Source organism: Corythoichthys intestinalis, chromosome 5, assembly GCF_030265065.1.
Source record: "Corythoichthys intestinalis isolate RoL2023-P3 chromosome 5, ASM3026506v1, whole genome shotgun sequence".
In the NCBI taxonomy this organism is placed as follows: Eukaryota; Metazoa; Chordata; class Actinopteri; order Syngnathiformes; family Syngnathidae; genus Corythoichthys; species Corythoichthys intestinalis.
Genome location: NC_080399.1, coordinates 23,669,302 through 23,686,010, shown reverse-complemented (window position 1 = coordinate 23,686,010; position 16,709 = coordinate 23,669,302). Strand labels below are relative to the sequence as shown.

General features: G+C 39.1%; 1 protein-coding gene across 4 annotated transcripts in view; it reads left to right on the top strand.

Moving 5' to 3' along the window:
• The window catches only part of scaper (S-phase cyclin A-associated protein in the ER), a 137,286-nt gene that overhangs the window by 100,646 nt on the left and 19,931 nt on the right, over positions 1 to 16,709 (top strand). For all 4 annotated transcript variants that reach the window (XM_057835802.1, XM_057835803.1, XM_057835799.1 and 1 more), the window contains 5 exons: positions 6,819 to 6,942; positions 8,911 to 9,140; positions 11,434 to 11,589; positions 14,015 to 14,249; positions 15,581 to 15,730. In XM_057835802.1, the coding sequence (XP_057691785.1) occupies positions 6,819 to 6,942; positions 8,911 to 9,140; positions 11,434 to 11,589; positions 14,015 to 14,249; positions 15,581 to 15,730 (895 nt within the window). The remainder of the gene's footprint in view (positions 1 to 6,818; positions 6,943 to 8,910; positions 9,141 to 11,433; positions 11,590 to 14,014; positions 14,250 to 15,580; positions 15,731 to 16,709) is intronic.

Genomic DNA, 16,709 nt, shown 5'->3' with positions numbered 1-16,709 from the left:
ATTTTGTCATTAAAACTCTGAATTGTTTCGGTCTAGCCTGTCTTCCTTTATGGACTTAAGAAGAAGAAAGAAATACGCAAACAGAAATCTCAGTTAACGCCACCTTCCAACACCTTGACACAAGCCACCCAGGCAGCTTCAGATCAGATTATAAGAGGTGTGCTAATCCTCTAGCTATCATCCACATTTCTATTTTAGTATTTGAAACAAAGCTTCATACATGGTATGAAAAATATGTACCTTTTGTAATTTCTCACATTTCTGCATAAAAGTACCATCAAATGTAATGTGATCTTTGTCAAAATCAAACAAATGAAAAAACTGTCTGCTTTAACTAAAACCACGCAAACATTGATAGGTTTTCATATTTTAATGAGGATAGTCTGCAAACAATGACAGAAGGGGGAAAAATAAGTGAACCATCACATTTAATATTTGCCCCCCCCCCCCCCCCCCCCACAGCAGCAATAACTTCAACCAGATGCTTCCTGTAGCTGCAGATAAGTGTGGCACATCGATCAGGACTAATCTTGGCCCATTCTTCTCTACAAAACTGCTGTAGTCCACTCAAGATTCCTGGGACGTCTGGCATGAATCACTGTCTTTAGGTCATGCCACGGCATCTCAATGGGGATGTGTATTTTGTTCTTCTGAAACCATTCTGAAGTTGATTTACTGCTGTGTTTTGGATCATTGTCTGGTTGCAGCATCCATCCTCTTTTTAGCTTCAACTGTCTAACAGACAGCCTCAGATTTTCCAGCAAAACATCCTGATAAACTTTTGAATTCATTCTTCCATAAATGAAGAATGAAGAAACAACAGTGCCAAACTCTGGATTTGTAGACAACTTCTCTGACTGTCGATTGATGAACATCCAGACATTTAGAGATTGATTTGTATCCTTTCCCAGCTTTATACAAATCAGCGATCATTGATCACAGGTCTTCAGGCAGCTCTTTTGACCGAGCCATGATGCACATCAGACAATGCTTCTTATCAAGACAATTCTTACCAGTTGTGTGTTTTATAGTGGGCAGCTTTAAACCACTAATCAGTAGTTGGGCACATAGTTGACTGAAATTGTTTGGTAAAAATTGGTTTCAATTGCTCTTTAAGTCTCCTGAAGCAGAGGGCTCACTTACTTATTTTTTCCCCTTTCTGTCATTGTTTGCATACTATCTTCATTAAAATATGAAAACCTATAAATGTTTGTCTATAAATGTTTTAGTTAAAGCAGACAGCTTTTTTCATCTGTGTGATTTTGACAAAGATCAGCTCACATTTGATGGTGATTTTATGCAGAAATGTGAGAAATTCCAAAAGGTTCAGATACTTTTTCATACCACTGTAGATAAAATGTTCTTATGGTTATCTTTATGAGGTGAACTTGTCCATGTTCATTTTATCACTTATTGGTCATTTCCTCTTAAATAGCCTAGTTTTGTCAGGTTGGAAATGTTATTCCACATGAGAGCAATTTTATCATTTTCTGGACACAACCAATGAACAAATTTGTTACGATCACTTTTAGGACCACGCAAAGAACAATCAGAACCAGCAAGTAGGTGCAACTGAAGGAATGTGGCCACCACTGGTCAACCACCTCTCCCAAAACAATATGTTTGCGTAATATGAGACAAGATGGTGTGGCACTTTGACAAATTGTCTAGCAAAATCTTTGACTTGAGCTGTCACGAAAGGCTACTGAGATAGTGAGATTCCCAGAGAGGGCGACCTATCAGGTGTCTGCTTCATTAAGCCCAATTAGGTTGGAGGAAACCAAAGACAGATCTTTGCGATGGTTCATTGTACAGCAAGTGTGTGAGGGCATAACACAAACATGTCTTCGAAAGACTCCCCATTTGTTCCGAGATGACTAAAGACAAACCTGATAAGATGTATTACAAATCAATTGCATGCTCATTACATCAGTTTTTGGGTGGGTGGATTATTAAACCGGAGGCCTAGAGTAGTATCTGGTGAACAGAATTGAATTCAGAATTGTCCAGGCAGAAAAGGGGGAAATATTTATTAAATCAAATAAATTCAAAAATATCCGTTTGTTCACTGTTATTTAAATGGACTGAATGGATTTTTAAAAAATCAGATCTGCATTACCGTAGTTTAAGTTCCTTAACCCTTGAGAGTCGAAGGACGCGCCGGCGCGTCCTCAGCGCACGTCGTCTTTGAAGCACCCTCGCGTTTTAATTACGTCGCCCACATGCCGTTGGTTGGTCTCGTTTTAAAGTGCGGAAGTTGCGGTTTACTCTCGTTGTTATTTGAAGTCAATCGACCAACTAAAACGTGAGATATTGTCATTTAAGTTTTATAGTTTTATTGTCCTCTCAAAAAAACATTAAAACGCTGCATGGATCATTTGTTTATGTCTATATTTCCATCACTTCATGTCCTTTTTCAAAACGGAAGCTCCATGAAAAAAACACAAATCAAACGAACCCTTTCGAAGTCACAGTGGAAGCACAAAATGCGTTTTTTTTTTTTTTTTTTTTATAAATATAACTGCCGTGCGAGGTTCCACCGAACGAGAGGCAGGAGTGTTCTGAAGCAGCGAGGGGGCGAGCGACGGCCGTTTGAATCAAGCAAGCGAGCGAGCGACTTTGTGTGACTTTGAGGATGAACGGAAAACTAAATTTAGCGCAAGCAATTGTGCTTTTTGATCAACTTGAGGAAGAGGGTGGTCCAAATTCGTCATCATCGTCTTCTTCGGAAGAGTCCTCGAGTGAAGATAGTGACGGATTTGAACACGTGGGTGACGCCATCGACGAGCAGAGGTAAGCCAACTCACTTTTTTTTTTTTTTTTTAATGCTGTAAAAGTTTCTTTTGATATTGCAAGACAAAGTTAATTTTGATGCAATATAAGTGCGTGTTTGTGTATGTAATAATAAAATGTGCATATCAGATCAAAGTATAATTTGTGGTCTTCTTTCTATATGAAGATTAGGGATGTAGCACATATTCAGCTACGGTATTCTTTCTATTGTCATACATATAGATTTCCATTATTATTTATTGCTGTATATATTTTTATTTTATACTTTATTATTTTCATAAATACTGACTTTTGTTTCATGTACATTTATAGTGACAATGAAAGTAAAGTGAAATGAAAATGGAAGGGTGGAAAGAGGACCGACACCCCATGGAAGTGTGGGCTGTGATGTAGCCCTGTGTCTAATTCCAGGACGAAACTGCTTTTCGGAGTGGCATGCCTGAAAAAAATTTAACTTGTTTATTGTAAATATTTTTGAAAATACTTATTTCCCCAATGTTATATATATATTTTTTTTCCCCACAATCAGTCTTCTCAATTTGTGTATATAAATGTGTGTTCAAGAAGCTTGATTGTGTGTACATAGTTTTCATCAGGTGATGGGCCGCAATACCTAAACTCATAAAGAGATGGCCTCTAAACACTTTTTGTGTTAGATGGTATATTTTTTCACTGTTCTTCACTGTTTGGTCTGCTGTATATAACCTGTTTTGACTAGAGCATGTATAAATGCAAAAAACGCCTATGGCTATACCTGTTGTTTATGTTGAATTGTCAAATAAAAGACTATTTATTCTAAATTTTTTTGGTTGAATGTTCATCCTAACATGTTGAATAAATATTACAAAGTTTCAAAACGGTTCGTTACGCATGTTTGGTTGTCAATTGGACATCAATATTAAAAATTTTGACAAAACGATTTTGGAATTTTTGGTCTTTTTGGGCCCAAAATTATGATTTATAATTGGTCAGTGAAGGAAACAACAGTTTGGACATGAAGTTCAAGGTGTCACAAAAAAAGGGACCAAACCAGGCCATCGTAAACAATTCTGTCTTTGAAATATAAAGGCAACTTCAAAGGCATGCAAAATCAGACAAAATAGGCCCAGACCTTAAAGGGTTAAGTTGAAAGGGCTAGTTTTAAGCTATACTTATTAATTATGGTGACATCACGCAATTTGGTGTAACTCCTCTGCTTGGTATGCCATCTACCACAGTTTGATTTTGTAAAATGAGCACAGCATTTATTTCTATGATTTTATTTCAAATGACACTCCATATTATCAGGACAAGCTGTTCATCAGTTGACTGTGAAGACTATCTACTTGGCAGATGGTTGCTCACACCTTTGCTTATTATGTTCTTGGGTACTTTTGTTACCTCCTTCAACAAAGAGAATTGTGCAATCAGACTTATTGTTTCGTAGTTTATCTTAGTCTAGATAAGTGTTTTAATGTGCTATGAAAGCACACGTGTCTACTGCAAAATGCTAAGTTTCTCTCAAGACTGGTTCTTCAACCAAATATATTTTGCTTTTTTTATGCCAGCGTTGCTTGACTGAAAACTAGCAGCAGATGTGAAGGCTTTGATAGCTATCAAAATGTTTACCAATTGAAATTACCATGGTCTGCTTTTTAGGCACGAAGAGACAGAATTAGTTTTTCCATCACCATGCAGATACTACACATGTTAGAATATAAAAATATAAATATTAACTGATCAAATGGAGGATAAAGAGGTGTAGTTAGCTGTTTGTGCAAAGGGACTGGTGAATTATGAGGCATCAGTCTTCTTTGGAGCACAGAAGCAAGCTGACAGGCTTATCGCTAGATGCCGCCTGGGGCTGCAGGGAACTGCTGAGAATGATAGCTTTATCTCTTAATTTGAAAATAAATGCGGCAAAATCTCGGCTAAGATGGGACATTGATGAATTCTTATATAAGTAGCCGCTTCATAATCCCTCAAATTGACTCACATCCTCGCGTTGCCATTGAAATGCACCTTGGACTTGTGTACTGCACCTTGGACTTGCGTAAGGCGTACCCTCTCCAGGGATGTCCAAACTTTTTGCAAAGAGGGCCAGATTTGGTGTGGTAAAAATGTGGGGGGCCGACCTTGGCTGACGTACTTTACGTAGAACTATATATTTCAGCAAATTTTAGCAAGCCATTCTGTGTGTCACATTTGCTTTATTATTTTTTTTTAAATAATAATTTCAACAATCTCGCAACTAGCCTTTGTGGCGTTCTCTTTCGATTCTCGGGATCTTGCGAAATACTGCTGCTGTGAAATGAAACTACGGTAGCTTCGAGTTTCTTCAATTTCTCGCTGCGTATCTTCCCTGTAATCTGGTCGTACATGTCAGCGTGTCTTGCCTGGTAATATCGCCTCACATTAAACTCTTTAAAAACAGCGACTGTTTCTTTGCAAATGAGGCAGACACAGTTGTTGCGTATTTTAGTGAAGAAATAGTCCAATTTCCACCTATCCTTGAAGCGTCGGCCGTCGCAGTCAACTTTGTTGTTGATTGGTGCCATTTTAGAAAATTGGAAGTCATTGGTCACACGGGGTAATGTTGCTTGAAGGGCTGCTGCCTTTTAGTGGGTAAATGAGGATCAGCATTTAATGTGTAAGCTACTTCATATGCTGGTAGCAGTACTGCTGACCAATTTATTAAGTTTGTGTGCGGGCCAGACGTTATTGACAGAGGCTGGGGGCCGGATGAAATTTGACCACGGGCCGCATTTGGCCCCCGGGCCGCACTTTGGACATGTCTATATCATGCTCTATACCATAGGTGTCAAACCAATTCCACAAAGGGCCAAATGGGTGCTGGATTTTGTTCCACCCGATACCAGCAAAGTTTAACCAATGAATTTTCTGTTGAAACAAGCAGCACCTGACAAAGTTTAACTGATTGCACATGTAAGAGATCAGATTGGTCAAAAGGTGTCCTCTTCATTGGTTGGAAAGAAAACCTGCACCCACTTGGCCCTTTATGGAATCAGTTTGACGCCAGTGCTCTATACCTTCAAAGAAGCACTGAAATATACAATAGTGATCAGGGCAACGAGGAAATGCTTTTCCTTTCTAGAACGGCGACAAAATTGTTTATAGGGTATTGGCAACACGAGGGAGTACAGCAACATTCAGTGCGTCAATTTCATTTTTCGCAGGCCTGGAGGAAGGACGATGTTGGGGGCAGAGAAAGTGATAAATATTTGTATTTTAAAATTAATTTTCCTCATTAGAACGGCAACAAAATTGTTTATTGGGTATTGAAAAAGAATAATGGCATTTCCATTCATTTCAATGACAGCTGATTGGAGATGAAAGTTACTTAGGTTATTAAAGTAGTCAGGGAATGAATTAAAGTCATAAATCAAGGCAGTGGTGTTTTTTTTTTTTTTTTTATATTCTTGATAGTACAGTGGTACCTCTTCTTACGAATGTCTACATACAGAATTTTTAGTTTAAGACACGCCTCAACAGGAAAATATTGCCTCTTATTAAGAAAATTATTTCAGGATACGAAAGTCAAAAATAAAATCTGGTACTCGCAGCTCCCAGAGTTTACTGAACGTAACATACTCTGCCATTGGCTATTGCCTAGCATTCCTGGCATCCAATTGGCTAAGAGGCACCTCTCCTGTATGTGTATGCGTGTATCCCAGCGTCGTCCTAATTCGCCAATCGTGTTCCGATAGCTTTACATGAGTGTATTAACTTTTAGTCTTTACTCAATTCTTGGTTTTTTACATTATTCACAACTCAGATTTTATGTTTATTATGCAATGATTTAATTGTAAGATGTATTTGTTACATGTTTTGATGCTTTTTTTTTAGGCATTATAAAAGATTCATGTCTGAATTTTGGGGGGCAGAGAACAGATTAGGGCATTTACATGGAAAACGCGTCCCTACTTACAAAATTTTCAGGTTCAGAAACTACTTCCAGAACCAATTAATCTATTAAGCAGAGGTACCACTGTATATTCACAATTCTCCTTTCTTCTTTCTCTTAGGTCCCTCTGTGTGGCTGTGAACACCTATTACTATACTTGCTCCTGCTGTTCCCTCAACTGCTCCTATGTCTTATTCAGCAACAAGATTGCACTCCTCATGGACCTGCTGCTGCACCAGCTAACGGTGAGAAAAAATTTAGTTTGGGCCGCAACTCTGTCCAAGTTTAATAATATATTAGTTAATTTGAGTTTAACGCCTTAAAAAAATATGACGGATTTTCTTAATTTACATTGTACTCGTGTATTTTACACTCTCCCCATCCCGCAAGTTTTGAGTTGAGTTTTTTCCCCCAAAAACTAAACATAATGTATAGACTTCACTATCAGTTGACGGGAAACGGAGCGCTGGGCCACTCTATAGGGGGCCTCTTTCAAAAACTTAAAATTCAAATATTTTCAAAACCAAAGCCATCAGCGACGTAAAACCAAAACAGAGACCTCCTTTAGGCATATATGAGTCTCCATTAGCAGCGACCTCAAAAATTTCGAAGTCGTCCCTAATAAAATCCCGATTCATTATTTTTTTATGGTAAGTATAACAAAACTTAAAATGGCAATAAAATTCTCAGATTTTACGCTACATGCCCAAAAATGACCAGATGTAGAGATATTCACCTATATTTTCAGGGTCAATAGCAATATTTAACATATCATACAAGTTTCTGCCCAAAATAGCGACTTTTTTTTTTGTGTGCAATTTAGACATGTTTTTAACAGCTGATAAATCAAATTCCACATAAGAAACATAATACTTGAGGAAACCATGTAGAATCATCTTGATTTTAAAAACGGGCAGTTGCCCGAAAACTACCTGATTATTTGAATGTAAAGGTACGCTATTGTGTATGGATACAAAATCCAATATGGTGGCCATCACAAAACAAAGAGCTTTTTATGTTGAAAATTGTTGTAAATAAATGCGTAAATGCCGGAATTTTTATAGATATGAACGTGAAACAGTCTAGATTCTTGCTTTTAAGCAAAAAAAAACCAAACAAAAAAACAGGCAGTTATCATTCATTTTACTTAAATATTTCAAGCTAAATTTACACATTTTTTCCTTTCGTTTCATTTTTTTCCACGACGTTTCAAAGTGCATGCATGGTACTATTTTATATAATAATTACCTTGAATCAAATCACTCTTGAGACACTCCTGCCTGCTTGTATGCACTAAAACTTTCAGCCTGTTGCCACCTAAATCTGGCGTTAGAACACATTGTGTGTTTTAAGTTTATCGCAGTGAAAGCTTCCGCGACACCCTGCCTGGCCCGTCTCTCTTAGGGAAGCAGTGGCCCAATGTCTAGAGGAGCTGTCTCATCAACTGATAGTGAAGTCTATGCTTTATGGTAATACTGTTATTCGTACATGCATAATAAAACTACATTCTCATGTTTTTATTGTGCACTGATGCTCGTAAGTATTAAAAAAGAAAACATGAATACATTGTAGCAGAGCCTCCGAACAAAGAGAATTTGCAAGCGCAGTCCGTCAGGCGTCATTGCAATATGTCAGGTGTTTTTCTTTCATCGCCCTGGAACAAGTTAACGCCATCTCAGCCAGCAATCCACTGGTGAGCCTACCTATGACAGAGAACAAACTGGATGATGCAGACACTCAGTTGTGACACATTCATGAATTCTTTTGGACTTTCTTTTTGTCTGAGTTCCAATCTAAAGCACTCATATTTACTTGGGCCACAAAGAGAGAGGTTGGCATCTTTGCTTTGGTTTATATAAAACGTATCCCAGCTGCTGCTCCGTTGACAGATATGTCTCGAAGTACTGTAGCAGACAACCCATCTTTTCTGCTGACACATTATTTTCACGTGATCTATGTCCTAGTATACTAGTTGCTAGCAACTGAATACAGCACTTCAATTTGCCCTGCTGTGTTCTCTGCAGTTCTCCCTTTAATTAGATTTTTGAAGAATGTCAGCATTGGTCTTCGTTTGCCTACACTGGCACTGGCAGCATTTAGCACAGCTTTTAAAGCAGGGTTCACTAAACATTTTTAGTGTCCTTTAGTGTCAATTTAACAGATTTAGCCATTACTACTAATGGCAGTAACTGATCTCTGCTTTTATTTTGCAGCTTTATGTGCCAGACGAGGACAAGTCCATTTTTGGCCGCAGTGTTAACAAACAAGTCTTTGAGGGTTTTACCACGAGCTTATTGCAGACCACTGCCACCATCTTAGGCTGCCTGTCGCCGCTGACCTCCGAGGTAGAAAAAGGGGAAAACGCATTGATTACATCGCCAGATTCCAAGGTCAAGAACTGTGCAACAGAGTCCTTCAACATACGTACACAAGATCTAATCAGGTATTGCCCTTTGTCTTTAATAGTTCATTTATGTGGCTTTACATCCTCTTCAATGGGGTTGAGTGTTGGTCAACCTTTTTTTACATTATTTTTTTCTGGTTGGTCAACTTCTGAATCTTATATAGCATGTCTCGTGATGTATTAGCTGACAAAAGGTGAGCCCTTTTGGAAATAGACCAAATGGTGTCTTGTCAGAACGGGCGTAGTGTGAGAATAAGCGTGTATTCTGGACTATATCCAACTTGTACTCTCTGTGCACACGGGGCAGCAAATTTCAAGTAGGATCACTTACAAGGGAGGGCACAAAGTAGCGTAAACAAAGACCACTTGCAGGGCTTTGAAGGGCCCCCTTGACCCTGGCGTTGGAGCTCACCATGCGGATCTGGACTGTAGAAGGCAGCCTATGAATTGATGCAGAAATGCAACTTATGAGGAAAGGCAGGCCTGGCCCCATGAAGAAGCCGTTGGAAAAGTGCGTCCTTTCCACTGTCCCTCCCACAAGCTATGATTCATCTGGTTGGAGCAGCTGCAAGGAACCACCACTCTCATCCACTGACCTAGTCGTAACCCTGGAGACAGGGGAGGCCTTGAGAAAAATGGCGTCGTCTCAGTTAATCCCAAGTATGAGCAGAGGAGTTACCTCGACTGCCTTCTGTAATGTATTAGCAGGTGGGAAAGGACAAAAGATCAAAACATTTTTAGCTTTCGCATTGACACTCTCATTATAGCGTACTATATATCATACGCAAAGCAGCTCACAATTTCCTTTCTGCTTATTACCACATTCTCAGTTTTCGTTCCAGTGCTTTTAGACCTCTGTCATTGTCATAAATGTTTTCAGTTTGGGCTCATATCACGTGGCGCCAAGTGGCAAGTGCGACCACCAAGCAGCTTGTCAAACATTGTGCAGAAGTTGAACAAAGCAGTCGACGTGAGGACGGATCCTTTCAGCCAAAGTCAGTCTGTGAAAGAAGAAGAAAGTCATAACAATTGAAATGGGTTCAAGTGTCGAATGGTCTGCAATTTAATATGGGCATTGTCACCTGTTTTGAGGGGGCCCCAATAGTGACTGAGTAGAGAAAGAGAAAAACAACATGGACTAAAAGTATGGTGTCACCAGGCTGTCTTACAATCAGGTTCTTCCCAACAAACGTATCGAATCTGATATGAATTGACCAGCAGGTTTGTCTTATTGCTTTATTTCATTGATCAAAGCAACAATAGGTAACTTCTCAGTTTTGGTCGATTTTAGCGACGCTGGTGGACAAAAGCGGTAGTGTTTTGCCTTAAGGAAGACTGCGTTTCCCGAGAGGACCAGCGCACACCCGCACAGTGTCATAAAATCATGATCTCCCGGTCGCCTGCAGATGGATTAAACGACATTTCTGTTTCCAGCGCTGTATGAAGGATGAATAGTAATAAGGTAATGAATCCAGTTGTGGCTAAACAATAGCATATGACAGTTAGCAACTGTGTGGCTTAGTGTGGCCAACCATTTTATCCTGGTAGCCCCTCTTTTCCTTTTTCCTCCTATGACAAAACTTTTTGTCTCTTTTGTTGCTCTGCCATCTTTGCAGATTTCACGCGAAAGTGTTCACACTGACTTCAGTCTTACTAATGAATGGGAAAAGGGGGAAGTGACGTATGCCGTAATGCAGTCAGCACATTTGTATTTTTTTTGTGTGGCAGGGTTCTTGCCACCTTCATTTTTAATTAGTGCCAGTGAAAGCTATACAGACCCCTCAAGATATAAAGAGGTGTCATTCAACTAGTTGTCAGTCGACGTATCATCGGGAATGGTATGAAAATATTTAATAATGGTTGAAAGGTTACCTAGTTTTGATTTAACTAGATGAAGACCTCATTTCTTATTCACAAATACAGTGATCATATGAGCAACAGTATATTATGATTTTTTTCTATGTGTAATCGAGATGTATGAAGATGCCCCTAGGTCAGTAAACACAAGGACCCAAATCCTAGCTAGCACATGGACCACAACAACCCTCTAATCACACTATTAGGAGTGATTTGTGGCTGAAAGACCACAGGGAAACATGATCATGAGACCTGCCATTGGCAAAGACAAATTAGAGATATCACAGCAATAGCAGTAGGCGGAGGGCTTAGGTGAGGTGTCAGCTTTCCATTGCAGAGATGTGGAAGAATGCACTGCAAGATGCATTTCCCTCTGTAATGAGCTTAAGGATTTATTTTGTAAGACATTTGAGGGAGAATTTGGAGATAATGTCCTTAACCAGCCCATCCCATTCACTCTATGTATTTCTTGCAGCTATGTGGTCAACATGGGTTTGATTGACAAGTTGTATGGCTGCTTCCTATCCATTCAAAGCCCTGTGGATGAGCACCCCAAGATGTCTGCTTTCCTTCAACAAGCTTCAGCTTTATTGCACAGCATGTGCAAGTTGTGCTTTGTCGTAACTGGACGGTAAGCATGTCCCTACTCTCTTAAACAGGTTACTTTTCAATTGTAATGACCAAGAATGCCACAAAGATCACTAAAGACGACTTTCATGGTTACGCAAACAAAGATAGTCAGTTCCTCTGCAATCACCCGGTGGGTCGTTTCCTCCAGCCATCTAGCTAAGCTGTCTTTACTGGCGATAGAGATAGGCATCTACTTGACCCAGCTCTCTGTCACTCACCATAAACCTTAGCTTACAGCTTGGGGGGAGCCCACCCACATGTGCCATGGTGACCTCCCCTAAAGAGAGGTTCAGTGGTGCTGCTGACAGAGGCTAAGCATGCAGTCACACCAATGGACAGCAGCGCCAAAGTTCTTCATTTGATAGAAACATTGCCCACAGTAGCTGGGATATGCTTTGATGTCACACATTACAAGGAATGCACTTAATGCATTTGGTTATGTTAAATATTGATATCAAATAACATTATTAGCTTAGGATATTTTCCATGGCTGCACCACAGGAACAGAATGTTCACATGTCGCTACTTTTTTAACAGGTGTAAGAAGATTAAAAGACAATCAGTCATTTTTTTTCCAGACAGCAGAACATAAGCAATAGTTACTACTGTATCTAGATGGAGAAAATAAACAAGACAGACATTTCAGAACACAAGATTCAACTTTATTTTATATACATTGTATTTTTAAATCAATTTGCTAGTTACTTCCTCCAGCATTCCAAGTTCTGGGAAAATAACATCTTAGTTTATGAACCTAATTCACACTTGCAACAGCCCTTCTCCATGCATCATGTAGGAGACTGTTCAGTGGCCATGTAGAATATTCGGTGCATGCCAGTTGCTGTGTCTGGGGATTATAATGACATTAGGAGGCTGTGTTCTTGCGTAGCAGCATACTTCACACAGGGCCTGTTGGCTAACATCAAGTATCAGCATGCACTGTGGGTTGCTTCCAGAGGTCACACACCTTCCACTGTGTTTGACTGCAAATCATGGCTGCTGCTGAGCAGACCTTGCAATACTAACCTGCGTTGTCATTGTAGATCTCATTTGTGTTCATTTGCGTTCATTAAAATAAATGCCATGCAAATGTGTCAGTGTGTAGATATAAAATAATTTCACTTCAGTCAAGATTTAAATTTCAAAGCTTTATTTTGTCCTTTGACAAAAATCTAAAAAAAAAAAAAAAAAAAAAAGGATCTTTCATACATTCTATCACACACAAATACTGTATGTTCTTCGCATTTCATGGTTTCAGTGCTTCATTTTTTAATTTTTTTTTTTTTGTTACATGCAAAAAAGTTGATTCGAGAATTTTTTTTACTTTAATGTTGGCATTATCCAGTCTCTGTTTATCTTCATCAAGTTTAAGTTAAAACTTAAATACAGGCGGCTAGGCCCAGCTAGACATGTGCCAATTACTGGTTTCGAGGTGTACCATGGTATGAACATTAAGGTTTCAAAACTCAAAATTTTCCGTCATACCGCCCCTACGGTATCAGCTTTTTTTTATGTCCCAAAAATGCAGGGAGATATCCCTCGCTTGCAGCAGCAAGGCTCAACCCTCCCCCACCGGTTGTTGCTCAGTGTCATTGAGTCAGCTGTGCTACACGATGGCTGGAGGAGGTGAAAATCCTGAACTTTTTCCCCCATCGAAGAAAACGAAATCGCTGGTATGGGAATACTTCGGCTACAGAATAGTTACAGACGGCCGCAGGGCCAACTGACATGTAAAACATATTTGAGGAGGCTGGCTGCCAAAGAGGCAATACTTCCAATATGATTTTGCATTTATACAAAATTAAAGGTTAATAAACACTGTCATGAACGTTTCCCACCAGCTATAAGAGTTAACTCAAGCCTGTTTAGTTTGTCTAGCGGTGGTAAAATGTGTTTTTTTTCCTCTCTGGCAACTGTCTGTTGAGAAAGAGAGCATGTGTATAATGTAAACATGATAACAGTCATACACATGTGCTTTTTATGGAAAACAATTACTTATGTTCTGATGGTAATAATGTTGAGCTGTGGCTGTGGGTTTAGCCTCACCTAAAGGGCTGCATTTATTTTGATTTTATTAAGAATTTTTTTTTTTTTTTTTTTAACATTATACTTATGTTACAATTTGCTAATGTTTTGAAAAAGAAAAATCCTGTTCAATGGGAAAAAGTCTTTTTTTTTTTTTTAAACCCAGATATCTCAAAGTAGCACACTTTAGAGCTGTAATTGCAATACCGTGAACCCGTGATATTTTGGCTCAAAGTTATCATACCATCAGAATTTCATATACAGCACATGCCTAGTCCCATTTATACATTATGTGTATAATTTTGTCTTTTAAATAGAGGTGCTTGGGATGATCAAGAGGATCCAGTTGTATGTCTGCATCACTGTTATTGACTGTGCATTTCCTGTCCCCTCGTTCTCAGAGGGTCCAGTATATTTGACAACAAACGGCAGGACCCCACTGGTCTTACGGCACTTCTGCAGTCAACTGACCTGGTGGGAGTGGTACACACGCTGTATTCCATTCTGCTGCACAGCTTCTTGCCAGAGTCATCCTCTCAAAGCCAGGAACCTTACAGCCAAGGGGTCATCCAGGTGGCTTTGCAAGGCATCCGCTTCCTCAACAGTTTTGCCCTGCTTGACCTCTCTGCCTTCCAGGTATCTACATGGATGGTATAGATTTCTAGTAACAATGAAACTGTACTGGTTTATCACATTCTTGGTATCAAAAGGAAAAATCTGTTCTTTAATGGTCATATATTGTACTTACGATCTGTAATTTCTAATATAACCTTAATCATAAGAAATATCGTAATATATAAATAAAATCATTAAAAAATCATATCAATTGTTAGCCAAAGAAATAAGCACAACTACAAATAATCTTCCCCGATCAAAAACTTTGTGAATGGTTTACACCCGGTCCCATCTTAATGCCTGTTGGAAGTCGAGTTTCTCAGAACAAAAGTGACCTATAGACATAAACACAGATGACCTTTGACCTAATGCCTGATGGCAGGATTGATTAGTTCCCAGTGGGTCAGCAGTTCGGATGAGCACAAGTTATTAGCACTATGAACTGGGATGTACATTACGGTCCCAGGAGGTGACGGCAACGGCATCACTGTGCATGCTGTCATTTATTTGAACTTCTGCCGCTAATTTGCTTTGCTACTGCCTCTGCTAACTCATTGGTCTCCCCTTGTGCCATAAAATGTTTCACATAAAACAATATTCTCAAAGACCTACACAGAATCAAACAAATTCTGAAGGAGAAACTCCCCATTACACTGAATATAGGTATTGTAATTGCTGTGAGCCAAGTACTTACTACTTTCCAGCAAGGTGGTGGGTTACAAATGGCACTTGAAATCTGTTACTGTATGTCCAGTCTAACACATCATTTTTGTCAACCACCCACACTGCATTAAAAAATTTTGTTGTTAAACAATACCATAACACCTACCTTTAATAATATATGCGAATTAAGCAGTTACGTCTACTAAATTTTCTGAAACGCATTTTCACTTTGTGTCATATTAATTGGTAAATATTGCTTTGGGGTGTTTACACTACAAAAGCATCTTCCCTACTGTGATTTCTACATTTGATCAAATCTGACTTTAAGCTTCGTTTTGAATCTTACGATATGTTTAGAGTCATATGTACTCTGTTTCCGGGTTTTACGATGCTCAAACTCTTGAGTGGAGTTGTGATGATCTTTCAGTGCTTCGTCACACTGGCATGTTTGATAAATACTGTCAGCAAACTGCTCCCCTCATCTCATCTCTCTGCTGGTTTTCGGATGTTTTATGGTGTTTAGCCTGGTTGGACTCTTTTCTACCGAGCAAATTCCCACGAGTAACACATATAAAATGTTTTATTACTGTGCATTGTTATTACGTTCGTGCAGTGCTTTGTAATATTAGCCGTAGACCATTCATGTTGTTTGACTGCACCACACACTAACACCGTGGGCAATCTTTCAGACTGTTCTAGGAGCCGAGGGCCTGTCGCTCGCTTTCCGTCACATTGTCAGCTCGCTGCTATGGTACTGTACCCAGCATTCAGCTGAAGAACTGCTGCACGAAGTCATCATCTGTGTCGGATACTTCACTGTCAATCACCCGGACAACCAGGTAAATGAATATTTTTTTCCCTAGCTATATACACTAACTTCCCTCTGAATTATCACCAGTGCTATCCAACACGAGCAATTCCAAACATTTTGCTCGTGCAAATACAATGCTCAATTTTAATTGTCTATTTATTATTCTGGGTTTTGCACTGGGTTTTCTTGAGAACTGTTTCTATTGTAATATTTTATCCTATTTAACTTCTGAGATTTAATATTGCATGCTTGGCTTCTTTATGGCCCTCATCTTGTGAAAAAGTGAGACAATGTAGTAGTAGGTGCGGATATTTACCAGTGGAATTAAGGCAATTTTTCAATGGCCAAATAGTTTAAATTCAAGATCAAAATTTGCTGGAAATCATTTTCTGCATTGTACATGAGGTCAGAAAGACTTTGATTGTCAGTTATTTGAAATACTTTACTGGTAGCTGTAAAAAGACAACAAATACAAAAATGTTATTTAAATTTAGGAAACAATTTTTATTTGCCCTGTATGTTTTGTTTACATTTGTTCTGTTTTTCAATTAGAATTTATTTCCTCTAATTAACTGAGGGTGTTTCTGCTCACATGGTACTCATTTTTTTAAACCTGTTAGAAAAAGCACCTGTTTTATTTTAAGATAATTTTCTTTGCACCTCTCTGCCTATGATCTCAGTTTCGTCTATTAGCCCCCCGAGTGACCCATTGTATCCCTCTAGAGAGCATGCACGACTGCTTTATATCCACTTACGGGACACTATAGAAGTGATGTGCACGAGCCGATCTGGCTGCTGTGTAATTGGCTGTCATGCATGGTCCGTCTACCAGCCCCCTGATCAGCCACAGTTGGCTGCACTCTGATTACGTTAAGACCGACTGGCACAGATAGAAGCTTCTAACCTCTGACACATCATTGAGGTCCTCTTAGCAATTTATAGGCTGATTACTGATTCTAATTAGCCAGATTTTTCACTTTGAATTAAAGTGATCCTTCACCATTGTA